Source organism: Blennius ocellaris (genome assembly GCF_963422515.1).
Source record: "Blennius ocellaris genome assembly, chromosome: 14".
NCBI lineage: Eukaryota > Metazoa > Chordata > Actinopteri > Blenniiformes > Blenniidae > Blennius > Blennius ocellaris.
In genome coordinates, this window is record NC_137663.1 from 15,910,004 (window position 1) to 15,929,550 (window position 19,547).

Sequence of the window (19,547 nt, forward strand, 5' to 3'; positions counted from 1 at the left end):
TGAGTTACGAGCTTAAACCGGATTTGATCCAGCCCACAGGAAGACATTGCTCAATCTAAAAAAAATAAATAAAAAATGCAGTTTTATGAAAGTTTTCTCTATTTTATACCAGGAATCATAGCCTTGTGTTGAAATTGCAAACTTTCTCAATAGTTTTCAACTTTCCTTTAATAATGTTTTGTGAAAACATGTAGATCATGAATTTATAGCTTTTTGTACTAAAACAAAAGGAAGCAAATTGAGCAATTCGGACCTCTTGAGGTCAAATTGGCCTGTATGTTGCCAAAAAGCTCAAATAAGTTTGACACCGCTGCGCTAACCCTCCACTGTTTTTAATGGAAAGGTCTCCAGGTAATTGAGGTTAATAACCAGCCTCACAATGCAGCGGAACATCTCCGGCATGTCAAAACTTCAAGTTGTAGTTTTGCTGTGCAGCAGTCTTAATAATTATACCTTTTTTGTCTCATCGAGCAAGAACAAAAAAACTTTATTGTCCAACATAGTCCAGCCCGACTCTGATAAGGTCTCACCTTTTAGACTAATTGTATGTTATTTACAGGCTTTAGAAGTGCTTATGAGCCAAATTCTCCCTTTGAACCGAGCTGTGGCAGCATATTGAGAAGACAGCAGACTGAACTGAAGGGCAATTGTGGCATTTAAACCTTGAATCAAGCAGACTGATTGTGAGGCCACTACCTCACATTTTTGTTTTCCAAACCAACAGTGTAAAGCCACGGCAATCACAAAATACACGGTCTTGTGGCTAAACACATCATTTACTCTGAGGAAATGTGCACGCACTAAAGCCATGAATGTATTACAGGCTTCACACGCAGCTGCTTCCAGCATGATGCTGTTGGCTAAAAAAAAAAATTGAGATATGCAATAGAAATCCTTCAATTGAGCTTCCCGCAAGGAGATAATCAATCATGTGCAAGACAGAAAAAAGTGCTTTTTTGTGACTGCTAATACAGCCACTTCTATTCTTTTACACAACAAATTAAACATCAAAGAAATAAAATTGTGTAAATGGCAAAAAGTACCACCAGAGTTACAACTGAAGGCACTTCTGATATCATAGCAGTCAACGTAAGTCCAGTAATGTAAAGTACTGTATTTAAAAAATTTAAAAAACAAAACTCTCAAACACGTCAATCGTCCTTCGAGCTGATGATTGTTAATTTTAACAGGTCTGTGAGGAGAATCCAAGATGAACAGTAAATGGCATGCTGATCTTTCTCAATGGGGCCGCGTCGACTTTCTTATTAATTGGATCAGTTGGGTGATTGGACCTGCTGAGCCCCCGCGTAGGTGTTTCATCATGACGTTTGAATATCTCAATCTATACAAGACGGATGCATTTAACTTGGAAACATGATCAAAATGCAATCAACACATAAGCCTGTAGTTCAGTAAGTATGACTTACAACCCAGAATGGCCTGAAGATATCATCGTATCCTTGTGAGGCACCATGACTTGTGAGATGTACATGCAGGTGTGTGATAAATACTGATATCTGATGTCTTTTATCTTTCACATGACCTTTTACAATGAAGATAAATGAAGCCCATTTAGAGAAGTTTTTTCCCCCCCCACTTTAAATAGAGAGGTCTGGGAAATACTTGTGAATTTGACATCCAACAGCTTTAACAATGAGCACGCTCATGTGTCATGGAAGACGATCGCTCCTTATCCGAGTGCAATTGTCACTTCATTCTGTTAACCAGCTCTCCACTTTTACTTGCACGGTTTCAGATGCCGCTGATCAGTACTTCAAAAGTTGCAATCATTGCAAAGATCATTTAAACATTTAAAGTTGAAATTTCAATGGTTATTTTAATTTCATTCTGTTTGTTTAAAACATGTCCAGGTCTGAAATAATTAAAAATGACTGTTTTCTTCTTCTTCTTCTTGTTGTGTTAATGAACTTACATATTTATCTATATTTTCTCGACTTAAACCAAACAACAACCTTGATCAAGAGTACAAAAGCACATTTTTACTCTTTAAAAAGTCGTCAAATTGAACAATAGTCTTAAAATATCGTGACGATCTATGAACTAGACAGAATGAAACTCAATAAAACTGATCACACTTCATGTTTCCCAGCTCACATTTTGTCATCCCACTCCTATTTTCTTCCAGCAGCTCCTACATCAAGACCATAATTTCCACTTTGCACAGTTTGCTGAACAGGTGGTAATTACAGGGTGACTGCACAGTGAATTCCTCTTCATTTTAGAAGGTGTTCTTCACACAGGTGCAAGGGAGGATTATAAAACAGTGTGATCCTGTTCACACATCGAAACGATCCACGTTTTATTTTAGGAATCTGTTTGATTTGAGAACAGGAGGCTTCCATACTAATCCAATAGGAAATAAAACCCTGAAAATATATCGGTAGATAAAGGCCAGCTGTACACTAAAAGGTAAAATGGGCAGGGAAGAGACATCATAGACGAACCATATTTTTCAAAACATTGATAAAGACTTATTTACACCCAAACAAGAAGAAATTTGACAAGCAGCTGTTTTAAAATAAAAAAAAATATTGTTTTATTACATGGTTGACAGTAATTTTTCAAACACAACACTTCATTCCAACTTGGTATGATTGTTATTCTTGTCAATGCCTCTTTACCTTCTCAACCCGTGAAAAAGAGCAGAATTTTGAACATTACCAGTTCTACAGAAAAAAAAAAATTAACACACGTCTGATGATTAAAGAGCGACATGTATATATTAAGGATGTACAAAGAGTGTAAGGAGATCAATTTCTTCTTTGATCCCCCCCAAAAAACATCAATACAATTGTATTAAAATTGTTATTCTACTTTTACGTCAACATTTTAGGAGAACAATTAAACACTCCTCCCAAAATAATCTAAAGGCAAACATCATTTAGATTTCTTTGCCAAAACCACATTTTAGGAGAGTAAATGTTTCAGATGTGGGAACCAGAGAAATTTCTCACGTGTGCAGAAATCCTGGAGCAAGAAAATGATTTTGAGCAGTTCAGTAATTCAAACCAAAGTTTTAACAAAAAAAATGTACTTGGGGGAAATAATGTTTATTGTGTTTATGTTTAGGAAGTCACAAGTTAGAAACAAAGCCTTGAAACAGTGTTCAGAGGAGTGGAACAATTAAACTAGAAAACCATGCTTCAGTAGAATTTGTGAAAATTCATTGGTGAATACAGTTTCATAAATGTATAGTGAACATGCATTTTTCCTAAAACGTGTAAGTGAAATATGTAAAATTAATAGGGAGAATATGAAAGACGAATAGCCTTAAAACTATTCATATGTGGTATGATATAGAAATACTTTAGTTATTTCATCAACTGAAAATTGAATAGAAACATCCAGTGAGAAATATCTCCCAATTAATAAATCAAACTAAAGTTTTCATTGTCACACATCAGAAGGTCATAATGCTGAGTAGTTTCCCCATTTACAACAGACCAACACTGCCCTCTAGTGGCTGAACAGAGCTACACGCGACACGGCACAATTTTCCATTTGAAGTTTAATGTTAATTCCATGCTGTGTTTCAGTAAGAATACAGATGGTACTTGTGGCTCCGGTGAGAATATCCAGTAGTACAAATCAGATTCACGTTACACATACTGAACAGAAGGAAGAGAGGAAACAAGGAGGAAGAGACGAGGAAACCTGAAAGAGTCAGGGGAGAGGAGAGATACAGCAGGCCTCTAGTTCCCAAACTGTTTTCTTTTAATATAGTGCCAATGCAAAAACTGCATTTACATTACAATCAGAGTGTGGAGCATTCTCCTCCCACGCACACACACGCACGCACACTTTATTTTCTCTGTTAAAAAGCCATTACCTAGCTATCTGCCATTAGCAAAAGCGCTACAGCCTCACAGCACAATACTTGGTCCAGTAGTGGACGAGAGGAGGTGAGAGTGATGCTCGGACAAGAAGGGGGGGGAGGGGCGGCACATTCTGATGTTCTGTCGTTAAAAACCGAAAGAAAACCTGATGTGTTGAAGGAACCAGCGAGTCCAGAGGGCACTTAATTCTTCCGAGAAAGCTTGAACGCATCCCTTTTACACCTTCCATCACCGCGATAGTACGTCAATGTGATAACTGAAGTATTTCAAAACCAACAGAAGCATGGACAAGATGTTGTTCATTAACACACAGAAACAGGAAACAAAAAAAAAACAACAAAAAAACCCCAGCAAAGTATCGTCTTTAAATAAACTCTTGCATATGTGTGTTACAAATACAGGCAAGCGTACTTGGCAACAGATGATACAGCAAAGTCAAATAAAAACAATGAAACAGGACATGAACCGTAAAGGGTACAGGCTTGCGAAACGGGGGTGGAACATAAGGTGAAAACCCCCCCGGGTAGTGGAAACAAAAGACCCAAGTGGGACCTTGGAGAGGGGGGGGGGGGGGTACGGGGAGGAAAAAGGTGAGACAGATGGATAGAGATGAAGGGAAAAGGTAGAAAGTGTGGGCTGTAGTAGAAACCCCGATGAAATCTGTGGGACTGTCTGGGGACAGGAGCGAGGAAGAGGAAGAGGAGGAGGAGGAGGAGGAGGGCCGCTCGTCTTGGGTTGTTCAGTCTCACTGGGCCTCGTCCTCCGCATCTTGCAGTGCTTCTTTGTTCTGTTCTTCACCTGCGGGGAGGAGAAGAAACGTTTAGGACACTGCAGAGAGGACCGGTGAACATCCAGCCCCGGATCTCCACTGGGCTGCCGCGACGTTCAGCTCCTAAGGCCTCGTTGACACGGAAACGTTTCAAGTAAAAGAAAAACGCATCGATTTCGCATCGTTGTTGGTCTATCGACTCGCACGTGCAGAAGAACTATTTACTTCAGCTGTGGTGTGCATGCAGAGTAGCCGCGCTTCAGAAAAGCAGCATTTTCCCCGTTTCCATGGAGACAGAGTTCCACCTTTAGAATCATTTTTAAAACACTGCGTTTCCACACAGTTGTTGTGTAGACAGACATCCAAAACACTATGAAACATGTAAATGGAGCCTAATACAGATACTGATCCTCGCTCTTCTCGGAGTGAACAATCAGCACATGAGCAGGGTCAGCTGCGTGTGGGTATATATACTTTTTTTTTTCTTTTTTTTTTTATGTGGTGCCATAACATCCAAACGTCCTCCACAAAAGAGTGAGAAGGACATTAGTAGGAAAAATTCTGTCAAAATGCTGCTGAAAAGTGGAAAGATGCAGAAATGGAGCTTCTGCTCGGGAAATGTGTTTATTTGCTTCACCTTTGTTTCCCTCTGTGACGAGGTCAATGTAGTTGGTGGAGAAATCCAAGCCGTCTTGTTTATTAAATGGGTCGGTATTGTGAAATATATTTAAGTAATGTAAAGCCTATTAAACAGCGACGCAACAGATCGTTTTAGCGTGAAAATAAAATCTTAGCTGCAACGCAGCAACAAGGATTTTTCACAAACTTAAGACGTCAAGTTTAATCACGTCTCCTCCTTCGCGTCTTAATTAATTAAGTTCTTAATTAAAATGACAAAATGAGAAGCATTAGTTTGATCTTAGTAATAATTAAAGAAGCAACATTCAAACAGACTTTGCACAGTTCAAACTTTGTTTCAGATGTGCTCAGTGAATCATGCTTTTAAAAAAAAAAGAAAAAAAAAACTTTCACCAGTGACGATTTCAACATGCAGCAGGGGGAAGCGCAACAGTCAGATTTACGGCCGGTGGAGCAGGTTACCATGGTGACAGCACAGCCATCCGTGTAATGAAGAATTAAGAGGCACCGATAACAAAGGCCGGAGAATCCGCCACGATTAAAATAGAGACCGTAACGGCGCTCATTAGCACCGCGGCTAACGGGGACGTGAGGGAGCCGCGGGAGCTTCACATGCTGCTGCAGTTTATCCGCCATCATCTCACACAAACACACACACACACACACACTTTGCTGTGATGCCCTGATGGGCTGTGTTCGGTGGTACCGGCGTGACGAGCGAAGAAGCCGGGCGCCCACACGTGCTTCTGGGTCCACTCAAGCACGATTAACGCGGAATGCTGCTATCTTTACACTTTTGAGTTACTTCTAGTAGGACTGCATGATTCATAGTTGAGCTGCGTTGGTTGGCAAAAAAATTCAAAAAATTTAAAATTATTCATGTTTTTAATAGTGTAGATGCATGTGCACACATCCTCAAATTAATCTCCTGTTCATGACCCTCCTTCGGGTCAGAGGAGAGACTATTTTAGGTGTCGATTAGAAAGGAATTGTTGCAGACGGCCGTGAGAATTAAACCTTTAGATCTGAGTGACAGTCTTCTGGTCTTATTGCGCCTCGACAAGGAAAACAGATTAAATCCAGCGCTGAAGATGATCGCTTCTAAAGAAAGTCTTTGATTTACTTTATTTTCCATCATAGGCAAGACTGAAGCAGCATTTCACAGAGTTTGACTGTTTACACACTGTACAGAAGAATCAAACGACTGCTTTAAGAAAGTATTCAATGCTATTTGAGTCACTTCACTACTTCAGTATATAAAACCAGTTATTGGCAACTATAACTAATCAAGTAATAACTTTCAGTTACTCATCAAGTAAATTAATGATATTTAAATCTGTAATTAGAACTATGATCACTTTATTAAAGTAACACCACTGCGTAAGTATCTGAAAGCAATAGCTAAAATGATGGACACATTTTGAATGAATAAAAAGTTATAAAATGTATTAAAGTAGTAACTACTAATTCTAACTTTCAGTTACTCATAGAAACTTCACTACAGTATATAAAGCACTAGGAACTACGACGATAATCAAGTATTAACTTTCAGTCACTAGTAAAGTAACTTCTATTGAAGTATCCTACTGATCAACTAATGACTCAGTTACTAATTAAGTAATGTAATGTAATCACTATGGTTTTAATGGTGAAAATAGTATTTTAGTAAATAGTCATTATTTGAAAATAAAATAGCAACTAACAAGAATCAATACTGAAAATATTCTACGATGCTACAAATTATGACTAAACAAGTACCAAGTGTGAATTATTAGTAACTTTAATAATGAATATCTTTAGTGTCAAAATAACTTTCTCAAGTGTCTCAAGAGCAACAAACCGGTTGATCAAGCATAATAAATTTCAGCTAGTCAAAGTAACTACAGTATCAAAGAATTGAATCAACAACAGTGATCAAGTATTTTCCAGCTACTAGTGTATTGAAAGCAACAACCAGAGTGACCGAGTTTAGAAACTCGGCCATAGAACTCAGAGCTTCGATCAGTCTGCCTTTCGTTGGACTTGTTTACGAGGCGGCGTCTGTAATCAGCGTCCCTCTGAGACGTAAACACTTTAACACACTTTAAGAACTCGTGCAGAAATAACCGGGACGAGGAAGCGGTGCAGTAAATTACAGCTCCCGCGTTCCTCGAAAGGCTGTGAAGGAAGTGAAGGGGGCGACGGTGGGTTCGGTGGGTTAGGGGCGGTGAGAGGTGAAGACACGGCCACACACACCGGATGAATGACTTACAAAATACACTTCTACTACGGAGAGGAGGGAAGGAAGAGGGCTGTCCTTAAGAATCTACAGGAGGATGAAGGAGGGGAGATGAAGAGTTAGAGGAGAGTGTCAGTACTGGGAGTGACAGCACAGGTTTTAGAGGAGAGGTTCGAGGAAAACCTTGACAGGGTTTCTCACAGTAGAAGCATGTCAGAATGAAACCACAAATTGAGACAAAACATCTCGAGTTGCAAAAAAAAAAAAAAAAACTAAACTAAACTGTCACTATGTGAATGTAATTTCATGAAAGCTGGAGATCCACGATCTACTTTTCTTGTAATTGTAGCAGCAAAGTCAATGCATCTTAAATTCGCATTTAAGGAAACATTTGAGGGGTGTGCATTGCAGCTTTATTTGGGCGAGTCCTCACCACGAGATAAAAGACCGACTCCAGTGGGATGGCTCAGTTTATCTACACAAATTCAGCAGATAACATCCTTGAGATAACGATAGGTTCGTTTCCTCATTTTCTCCCACATTAGAAATGCTCTGTAATGTAATCACTGCAATCATATTAAAGTTCCTCTACCAGAACCCCCATGGGGGAAAACATGGAACAGTTAGGACCCAGTTTTAGTTGTTGATGTACATCGCTGATGTTTTCAATAACTTTCTGAAGAGATCTAGATTTGTGGAAAAACTAATATTCTTGTGGCTTAAGTACTCTCTTTGAGAAAGTCTGGCTTTTCTCTTAGGCTGAATCTGTCAAATGTTGATATTTTCATTTGATCTGCCGCCACGCCATATTTTATATCTCAAGAAACCCAGGCACGTAGGTTTTCCAAGAGGACGTGAGTCAATGAAACACTCTCGGATTGTTTGTAAAGATCAACATTGGTGTGATCGATTTAGGCAAGTGCGGGTTGGGTTCATGTATTGGTTTATTTATGGGAAGTATTTTTTTTTTTTAAACATTTGTTTCTGGTAGAGTAACTTTAACAATGTGTCAATTGTTTTGGGCCACCTTCCAGCTTAATAAAACATGACCGCCCTCGTGCATTTCTTCATAGTTTTATGCCGTATATCACTTTTTAACATTCACATTTGAACGCTGCAGTGTTGTCTGATCTAAAGAGAGAGAAAAAAAAAAGATTCTATTGTGGGGGAAAGAAAACATCTCTTACCGTCTCCCTGCACGTCTGAGGTCCATAGTGTCAAGTTGTCACGTAGCAACTGCATGATAAGTGTTGAGTCCTTATAGCTCTCCTCGCTCAGCGTGTCCAGTTCTGCGATGGCGTTGTCGAACGCTTCCTTCGCCAACCTGCCGGCACAGAAGACGCGAGACAATCACACACAGGACGAGAAGTGGGGCCATGCAGCCCGTTTCCTGAGAATGCTTTGGCTCCTGCAGGGTCCAACAGCTGCGACACACTCGCGTTTTCTTTTCATGTAGAATTTCATGCAGAGTTGATTTTCCCATGCCGAGTGAATCCTTGTACTCCACATCCATCGTCCAGGATCTCCTCTTCTCGCCACAGTTTAACTCGTCGTCTGTACAATATACTTTATTTCTCCGACCATTTCTCGAACAGCGGAGCAAGCTCACCTGCACGCACGGTCTGGCGAGTTGAGAATTTCATAATAGAAAACGGAAAAGTTGAGGGCCAGTCCCAGGCGAATGGGGTGTGTTGGAGGGAGTTCAATCATGGCGATGTCGCTTGCGGCCTTGTACGCTACCAAACTGTTCTCGGCTGCCTCCTTCCTGTCGTTGCCTGTAGCAAACTCTGCCAGGTACCTGTGGTAATCTCCCTTCCTGCGCAGAAAGAAAAATGCACACAAAAGTTCAGGCAGATCTCAGCTGTCACAGGAACGGCTTTACAAGTCTTTACGAGTCCTGAAAGAAACACATTCAAACACTTCCTGATAGAACTTCTATCCCAATGCTTCAGAACCCCCTCCCCCCACCATCAATCTTTGCTGGTAAATCAAAAAATGTCCTCTTGCTTAACAAGTGTGGGGTTTTTTCAGTGAATTCTGAAACAGAAGGTGAATGGTGGATTAGTGGTTAGTAGCAGGTACAAAATGACTCGTATCGCAGAAGAGCTCCTTAATCTATTCATGTATTGTCATGTAGAGATGAAAGCGAACCAACAGAGTGTGACTTAGAGAATTGGAGGTCAGTTCATCCTGTAAACAGATAAATATGCGATAGTGTGTACGTGTTGGGAAAAGCTATGAAGTGCAGGGAAAAATTAGGGAAGAGTCATCTTTATAAAATCTGTCAATTTAAGTTAAACCATCAACTTGTGGTTCTTTTTAAAGCAACCCCCCGCCCCCACAAAAAAAGAGAGGCTTGACTGGATACATTTCCCCTCACATCGACTGTGGACATGTTTAAATGAGGGAAGCGCCAACGATGCCATTTTACACGTGAAAGAGTACTCGCATTTAAGTAATCGCCGATCTCGAGCACTTATACGGCGACTAAATGATGAAATTTGAATTCGTAATCTTACATTTGCGGTTTCTCTACACGCTGTTCATTCATTCCCAACAATTTAATATTCAGTGTCATTCTCAAATATGACACTCTCCCACGCTTCACCACACTGTCAAACTGTGCTTTTCAGCCTCTGACATCTGGCCTGTTGCCATCAGTCACGATGTAACGTTGAATGATTAAAGTGAGACATCAGACGACGACGTTCTATGTTGAGATGCTTAATTTTGAAAATTACTAGATTTACAGTCTTTTCGTGGATAATCCCAGCATGATTTCCTCCGTGTAACTTGTTAGGACTTCTGTTAGACACACATTGTGTGTGTTGTGAGCAGGGCTGCCATTTCTTCAGGTGGATACTCTATTATAGAGTAGATATTCCACGGATCGTACATCGGGCGGCAAGTAATCGCACCACTTAGCATCTGCATGGAGCCAATTGTGTACATATGTGCAAGCGTGTGTACAAGTTGCAGTCAACTGTTCTTTTGTAGAAGTTTCTCTTTACAAACAGTGGTGACATTGCTCCTTTTTAGCGAGGACCACTCGCAGTTTAGCTGATAACAGTTGATATCAAGCTTAAGGGATGTTTGTATTTATGCACTTTAAGTACAAGTCCCTGCACAGGATGAGATCATTACAAGCATCAGTGCACTCTATTTTAAATCAGATGGCACTAAAATAGAATATAAAATCGTAAAATAAGCCAAAATTAAGCACGTTACCAAACAATATTGTCATATTTCTAAAGAAACATCTGCATACACCAAAATATATGGTACAATGTGTTCAGTAATCCTTTTGAGAAGCCATACGACACTAATAACGGATATAAATACAATAATGAAGTGCTGGGAAACAAGTTGGAGGGAACGAGGGTGACATAAGACAGTGGAGCTTTCTTTGAAGCGCGAGATCACTATGGGAACTGAGGTGCACAACAACTCGCATCCTGCCTTAACAAGGAAGAAAGCATTTATAATGTGAATCCTGGAGTAACGTGGCGAAGCCCTGCAGGATGCGGCGCGTTTGCCTGTATAACCACATCAGCGCAATCCCATTAAGAGGTGTGAAATTGTACATCTGTCCGTTGGATACGCACATTTTGTAGTAGAAAACCTTAGATTCTCCCGTGGTTGCAGCTAAGATGAGGTGCTTGTCCAGTACATCCAGAATGTCGTTGCAGATTGATTTCAGCTCTTTCTCGACCTGCAGAGGAAAACATGCACCCAGCCGTCAGTGCATAGGAAACATTGCTGCGGCGCTCGGCCTCCTGCAACACAAGCAATATCAAGAGCAGATACACTCACTGGATACTGCAGAATAGAGATCCCAGGTCACTGTTGTCTTTCTGTACCTGACATCACCATCTGCCTGCATGTCTGTGTGACTCCCAGCGAGAGCAGTCTCACGATTTCACTTACAAATCAGCACTTTGGAAAATTATTGTTATACACTTGGTGCGGCCAGACAGCGTTAGAGCGGGTTTTACTCTGTGGTGCCGCCACAGCTCAGGAGTCGCTCTGCCGTAGGAGAGGAGTGCTTTAAAGTTAATTCATGGCTGCTGCCTGCTTCATTATTTCACTCAGACAAGTGTTGTTGGGCCGTGAGATGGCATCACTTCCTGGCAATGGGGAGAGGGGCATAAAAATCCCCCACCACAGAGAGTGAAGCATGTCTAGGATCTTCCCTGCTCTACCTGTCTCTATTGGATAAAAATTCAAGTCGCGGCTTCAAATAAACTCTCCTTCAGTCTCGTGGGTTTTTACTTTAAATTTTTGGTCCCATTTCAGGATGTTTGAGAGGATCACGTCTGAACTGAGCTCCTCTTAACAAGTGACATTCACTTCAGTGGGCTTCTCAGACAAGCAGTCAGCCGTTAACGAGACAATGGGAACAAATGCTGAAGATTTAAAGGTTCTCAAAGCGGTTAGGACTGTGAGAATATCCCAGGTTTAAGTTCAAGTTAATCCATACCCAGACAATTCAGTTCCAGCTTCTAAGGCCCTGAGCTTCACTTTCCAGTATCCAGCTTAACTTTTGATGCATTGATTTTTGGATCGTAAATCCTCCAAATGACAAACAAACAAGATCCTCATCCAATCGTCTACATATGAGAAGATGAAAGGTTCATAGTTCCCGTTATTTTCCTGTTTCATTTAACATGAAATTGGTTCCTTCTTCACTCTAGAATTGGCTCTTTGTTGACTTTCTGCTGTCATGCCTGTGGATGTGTTCAAACTTTACATAATCCGATAATCTACATTATCCGATAAAGATTACATAATCACTCGAATGCTCTGATAATTCCAGAAAGCAGATAATGATCCGACTTTTCTGATGCATGTGAACAAGGTCATTTATGGAAATGGGAGGAATGTCTTACCGTTTTCCTGTATTCTCGGATCATCTTTAGTTTGTCTTCTCCACCTTTGCTTTCTTCTTTCTGTTCTAGGCTGCTGATTATTCTCCAGGAGGCTCTTCTGGCTCCGATCACGTTCTTGTACGCTACCGACAGCAGGTTCCTCTCCTCCACGGTCAGCTCCACATCCATGCTGGCCACCTTCTTCATCGACTCTACCATTTCTGAGAGACATGGGGGGGGGGGGGGGGATATTATCAGACGACACGAGTAATGGACTTCTCGTGTTCCCGCCGGGTTAAAAATGGCAACAAACTCAGCATTGTGAGAAACATTCAGGGACGCTACAAACCATAATTCAAAAAAACAAAACTTTCTCCATCGAGCTTTTTCATACAAACACCTTGAAAGTTATTTCTTCAAAACAGTACCCCCCCCCCCCATGCTGCAGAGTTGCTCCTTTAACATGTGTAAATAAACCACAACACCCATCTTACTGTTTTACAACACTTATCTTAACGTTACACTGTCGAGGCTCTTATCGACATTCTCAGAACCGCTTGAGAAAAATTAGAGAAGCACAAAAACAAATAAATATTTTTACAATCCTAAATTGTGATTGCAAATTCATAAATGTAACATAAGATACAGTTTATGTTCATATACCAAAAATATACATGAAACTTTAAGAGCTGCATCAGCCTCATTTTAAAGGTTAAATGTATTTTGGGGAACCGATTAAGTTAGATTTGGTAGAAAGTGACCAAAACGACCGTTTTGGTCATAAAGGCTGCAGACCCCTGCCCTAAACTGTTCCTTTAAGAGTGACCAACTTCACTGAATCACTCCTAGTACAAACTGCTGACAGCATTTTCTAGATTATCAAGATTAACAGGGAACAAACGCCAGAGCTGAATATTTCAAAGTGTCCTTGTAATTCACAGAAACATCCAAATTAACATTGTCCACAAAAAATTTTTACATTTAGGGAATAAGAAAAGCATTTAATGATTTGTATTTAGTGAAAAGAAGCACATTGTCTTTCCCTTTGAAACACAGCTGAGCCTTGAAAGGTTTCTGCCACACTCAGTGCTGCAGTAATAAGAGTGGTTGGGATGCTGCCCAAACAAAACCTCCTCTAATGCATACATCCACCACCTGTGGACACGTATGGTGGGAGGCTGGGAAAGGAGCCAAGACAGTGAACCTGCTGAGCTAGATAAAATGTGAGCTGTCTTAGTTGTACTTCAGAAAGTCACTCTATTGTGTAGTATAAAACAGCAAAAAAATAAAAAATAAAAACCAACATGATAAAATGAAGAACCAACCTAAAATTCTGCTCTGTGAGTAATTGATCAACACAATACACCATTTCCTCTGGGTTCATATATATGAAGCGCAACATGGAGCCTCTAATGAAATCACAGCATGCTGTTTAAGGAGGCTTTGCACGAACATAAACATCTAAATTAAACTGGATCTGCAGCTGTCAGCAGTATTCATCATGCACTTTACTACATCAGCTGAGTAACACCAAACTGCACTTGCTCCTTTTTTCATCTCTTGTAGGGTCCACTTTCTATTTTTACCATTTTAAGCGAACTCAGCCACTTTAGATGTCTTTGCCTTTGCTTTTTTTTCTGAGGGATTCAAGTCGTCACTACAGAGAGTCGAGGGTCACAGACCTCTAACTTAAGTGAACAGTTCGTTTTGTAAGGTCTGGGATCAAAGCTTGAACTATGCCGCAGCACATCACACACCTGTAACACCACTTCAGCCAGAGCTTCATATGGGAACTGGGTTATTCTAACATGTGGATGCTACATCAGGCAGCCTTTACAAACATCAGAACTCTGACACTTAAAATCTCAAAGCAAAGCGAGTAATCGAAACCTCATTCGGAGGACCCGCCGCCCTGCCCTGGAGGTGAGAGCAGTGTGCCAATGGCTGGGCTTTGAAAGGCCGCAGACTGGGTGTTAACTGCAGAAGCCAATACCAGCATGTTGGTGAAACCTGATACACAATGGTTACAAGCTAGGAGGAGCACTTTGCTGGTTTGATCCCTTCGCTAGGCCGCCCTTGCTTGCACTCAAATCAACTCCCTGACCTCACTCTGCCTTTGTAGCATTTGTTTTGTTTTATACCAGCATTACCATTATTATTACAGGTGACTGCCTCCAGGAAGACATTTAACCAGAGATGCTGTAGTGATTTCATCCAGTGGTTCCCAACATGGGGACGGAGACTTTACCTGCTCTGACGGAGTCCAAACTGGATTTGCACACGTAAAAACCATAAGATAGTCTATTTCAGGAAGTACCTACACCTCCCTTTGACCTTTATATCAACCAAAAATGTGTCGTAAATAACTCCAAGAAATAAAGTATTTATCTGACAACATTCACGTTTAAACTACTTGAGATTTCTTTCAAGTTAATCTTAGGAAATACATGCTGCCTCTCAGTTTGCATGAATTCTCTAACCTTTTTTCATTTTTATACTGCAAGATCATCCCTTGGACCAGATTGGTTCCATAAGTGAGCTGTATTTGGCCTGTAAGCAGTTTGTTCTACATACCTGTTCTATAATGTAGAGTAAACTGATTGTTTTTCAACAGTAACTGGTTTAAACAAGTGAAGGGTTGGACAATCAATCATTTAATTGTGGCCTAATCATGTTCATACTTATTAGACACCGCTGATATAGCAGACGATGAATATCAGAGTTGAGTACGTGCATGTTTTCCTGTGATTTACTCCTGTATTATCGATTCATTAGGTTACACAATGAAGACAACCATGACATTGCACTGAAATATATTCTTCAAATAAAATCTACTTTTAGATTGCCCTTTGTTTTTTACATAGCTAAAATTCAACTTGGTTTTTTGTGCAAAATGTTAAATGTACATAAAAACAGTGAATATCAGCACATCTGCAGTCATTATTATCTACTAAAAGCACAAAAGTCACTCAGTTTTTCATGATTGTTCTGCAGCAGCCCATTTTTTAATTGTTTTTTTTTTCTGCCAATGCAGCAGGTTCCCCACTCTCAGTAAACTGCAGGCTTATTATTGGGGGGAAAAATCCAGTAAAGACAGATGTGCCTAAAAATAGCCGCCAGCAGAGTGGTTATTTATATGATCATGAACCCGTAAAATACAATATTGAATTGGAATGGTATATCGATGCAGAGAAAATGCAAGCCTTTAAAAACAAAATTTGATCTTTTGCCTGTATGAAACAGAAGACAGAAAAGACCCGTGTTTGAGCTGCAACAACAGGGCAGCTTAAAAAAACCCAAGTAAAATGTAATTTATCTGGATCGATTTAAAGACAGAAAGTAAGTGATCCAATATATTCATAAGCTGCTAGAACTCCCTGTGTGAACTGTTTCAACATGCCATGCTGACTGTTCCTACAACTGCTCCTTAAAAGCCAGCGTCTCATTACACGAGTGTGACTGAGAGGAGACAGTGAAGCAAATCTCCTAAAAACAATCATTAAACTCGTCAAAGCAACCATGATTGATGAGCTTTTGTCTGCAGCAATGCAGGCCACACTGTAAAATGGTTACCTACCAATTCTGATCACTCCTACAAGATGGTAAACCATCATTTCATTCTCATGGGGCAATAAAGTCCCCCAGTTAAAGTTTGGGCTGGAGCCGCCTATCTGGGTGGTGTTCATGTTGCGTGTGGGGAATTTTCCTCCCACAGTATAAAAAAATAAACAAACATGTGTGCTTGAGATTCTTCAGTGGCACTGTCTATGCGAGTAAGATAAAGCCATGCAGAAGAAAAATGGTAATATGGTAGTGTAATGGCTACCTGAAAAGCTGAGCTATTGCCACCTCTGCCAATAAGCTGTAATGAGTGCAGTGAATCAGAGTTAGCAGCTCGGGCATAAATAGTTTCTCATGAGTCAAGATTTTAACACATAGATACGCTTCTACACCAAATGTATGTGGGTTATATGAAGCCGAGGCACATTTCAAGCCATTGTCTTGTACTCACACAAACTAGAATCCACTCACTTTCTCCCCCTAAAACAATGTTATGAAACTACAAAGTCTTAATGTAGTCAACAGTTAATAGAAAAACATAATATACCTAAAAAGAAGTGCAGCATGTTCAACCACACTAAAAGATAGTCTCGTGCCATGACAGCACATTGCATTTGTGGCTATAAGTATACTTATTTGTCATTTATTAACTGATTATGAAGTTTTGCTGAAGAAGACTGAGTTGCCAAAAGTCAAATTTTAGGTTGCCACCAATAACAGTGTGCACGGGGAAAAGAAACGCTTGAATTCGTTGACAAAGCTTGCATGCAAATGCACAAAGTGTTGTCTAACCACATTTGTTTTCTGTTTTCTACTGATTTATTAGTTAAGCCTGGCTGTTTCACACACACACACTGGATAGTTGCGGTATACCAGTAGAGACTGAGTCAGATTTGTAGGAAACATGCACAGCTTGCAGTGTGGGGTGGATCCCGGCAGAGTGAGAAGCCTCCGAGGAGCTGCGGGTCATGTTAATCTGGGTGTGGACGCTGGCTGAACCGCTGGATTTTTTTGAATGGAGTTTGGTGTGACGCGTGTCGGGGCTGAAGAAAGGCAAGGCAGCTAGTTAGCGGCTAACTGAAGCTAATGTGGGGAACTAGCTCGGCTCGCCGCGGAATGAGAGGCAATGTTCACCGAACACCGGAGCAGGAGCTGGCTCTCCAGCAAGAAAGGAAAGGGGTTCGTATCTGGGCTGCAAACTGGTTTTTTTTTTCCTCTATTTTTGGGGGGAGGAGGGGGTTCAATCTGTTCGGGGAAACCTCCGCCATTTTGTCTAGTCTCACCCAACAGATCCATGTGGAGTGCTTTACCTGCACCTCGGAGCCCCCTGCGCAGGGAGATCGAGGGGGGGGGGGGGGGGGGGGGGGGGGGGTGTAGGGGTGAGGGGCCCCGGCTTTCAGTGCAGTGACCGCGAGCGATCCCGGAGCCTTACCGTCGTATCTCTCCGCCTGCTCGGCCAGCTTCGCCTGGTAAACTGAGTTCTCCCTGTCGCCCATGGTGCTCGGGTGCTGGGGCTTCTCTTAGCGTCCCGGTGGAGAGGGAGGATTAGCGGCTGCTCGGAGATTCCTGGCGGTTGTTCAGCACCGACGCTCAGCGCTGAGCCGAAGACCCACCGGTGGCACTGCCGTAAAGATGGCGGCGCTGCTTCATCCGGGACGTCCACGCCGGACTCCGCCCCTCTCGCGCCCCCCTCCCACCCACAGCCCTCATGGACGGTCCCGAAATAGACCCACTCTGCAAGATTACCCCACCAAGGTCGATTCAAACCCCAGTTTGCAGTAATTTTTCAGTAAATTAGACACCGCGATGCAGTTTTTTTTCTTTCAACCAACTCTTTAAGTCAAAGCCCCTTGATAGGGGACTCATACAAGACATACGTGGGATTTGACGGAAGTGTGATTTGTAGGATATACATGTAAATAAATAAACTCCTATGATGAAATATGTTTATAATCAAACTGACCAAAATCATCCATGTTTCTCGTCTCAGTGTTGTTGTGGTGCAGGAATGAACCCCGCTAACAGAGCGGGTATCACTTAACCAACTGATGCTGAAGTTCTGATACCAACAAGTGAATACATTTATTGGAATTCAATTAATGGTTTTATCTTCTACTAATTTCCATTGAAAATATCTTATACAAATTGAGAAGGGAAAAAAAGTCATGCAAGGAAAGGCATCCTCCAAACCCCTACTTTCTGTGTCTCTGAAGCACTGTGATGATCCCCAGCAGAAAATCGCTGCCCTCTGAAAACCAGTGTATTAGGATGGAGCAAGCACAGGGGAGTATTTATCATTACTTTTATATTCTGGTTGAGAGTATAGTGTTGATTATTGTTTTTAAATGTAAATAAATATAGATGAACTTTACTTATATGACAGCTGTTGTGAGTGGGTTGTGTTCCAATCCCAACATTGGCAGGTTCAATACCCTATCTTGGCCTGACCATATGTCATGCTCTGTAAACAACAGAGCATCAGGAGTGTGCTTTATTATTAGAATTAAACACATATGCCATCAGTACTTGAATGGGCATCAATTTTTTCCCCCGATGACGTTCATTACTAGGTCTTGAAGAATAATTATCAGCAGTATTTTGGTTCTTCAGTCTTATTCCAATTTGGATTGTGCATATGCAATATCTTGTTTGTGTATTACTGTGGGCTATATTGAACTACGTATTTTGTAGTTGACTTAGCAATCAAAACTGCCACCAAAAATGATATCTCTATGTATGACATATCCAAATAAAAGTACATCCCAGTCATTAAAAAAAGGACTAATGTATAACATCTGGCAGACAATTTTACCCCCTTCCTTTTTACCATCTGGAGACAAAATAGCAGGACTCATAGGTCATATTTTTAATCTTTCAATTCAACACAATGTGATGTCCAATATTCCTAAAAGTGCTTACATTGCTGTCTGAAGTGGCGATCCCTCCGTGTGGAACAACTACGGGCCAATTTATAAACTCTATTTTATCCTAAGTCTTGGAAAAGTTGGTAAATTCAACAAGTGTTTGTGTTCATAAAAACCAATATCAAACTATGAATCTGGTTTCAGGAAGGAAAATGGTAGTCACTGCTGCCACAAACATTCTCAATGGCATTATTGTTAGCCTTGACTTCTCGACTGTAAAACCTCCGCTACTGCTGACCGTTTTGTGTGAAAAGCAATGACACAGACCTCTCCCACCACACTGTGGGTTGCTTTGATAATTATTCATCTTACTGAAAGCAGTTGGTCCACGTCAATGGATCATTCTCAGGCTTATTAAATGCAATTAATGGTGTGCCACAAGGTTCAATCTTAGTACCCACATTGTTTATGGCCTATATAAGCAATACAACCTACACTCTCAGGGTGTCATCTTGTGTTCCCTTGGTTTATACAGGCTGAGGAATAACTACATTCTCATACACAATATTGCTGTGCTTACTTTTAATATGGTTCAAAGGGTCCACAAAATTACCAAAGAGACAAAAATCAATAAAGCCTAAAATAAAGAAAATATGCTGACCATTTGTATCTTTCTAATGAGGCGTGTGCATACATTTACCCGTTTCTTAACTTTAAAGAGAATAACTTGACACCTCGTTTTACAATTTGGTATAGTTTTATTGACTAGGT

General features: G+C 40.9%; 1 protein-coding gene across 2 annotated transcripts; it reads right to left on the reverse strand.

The window, feature by feature from the left end:
- Positions 1 to 2,588: 2,588 nt before the first annotated feature.
- On the reverse strand, positions 2,589 to 17,569 carry LOC308139229 (14-3-3 protein epsilon). 2 transcript variants are annotated; one of them, XM_080508583.1, is made up of 7 exons: positions 17,345 to 17,569; positions 12,373 to 12,572; positions 11,089 to 11,195; positions 9,093 to 9,299; positions 8,671 to 8,807; positions 7,517 to 7,570; positions 2,589 to 4,655 (listed from the first exon to the last, which is right to left on the reverse strand). In XM_080508583.1, the coding sequence occupies exons 1-6, from the start codon at positions 17,406 to 17,408 to the stop codon at positions 7,563 to 7,565; spliced, it is 723 nt and encodes a 240-aa protein (XP_080364709.1). In that variant the 5' UTR covers positions 17,409 to 17,569; the 3' UTR covers positions 2,589 to 4,655; positions 7,517 to 7,562. The 2 variants fall into 2 exon arrangements, with proteins under 2 accessions (XP_080364709.1, XP_080364708.1); XM_080508582.1 differs by lacking the exon at positions 7,517 to 7,570 and having other exon boundaries at positions 2,593 to 4,655.
- Between the last annotated feature and the right edge of the window lie 1,978 nt (positions 17,570 to 19,547).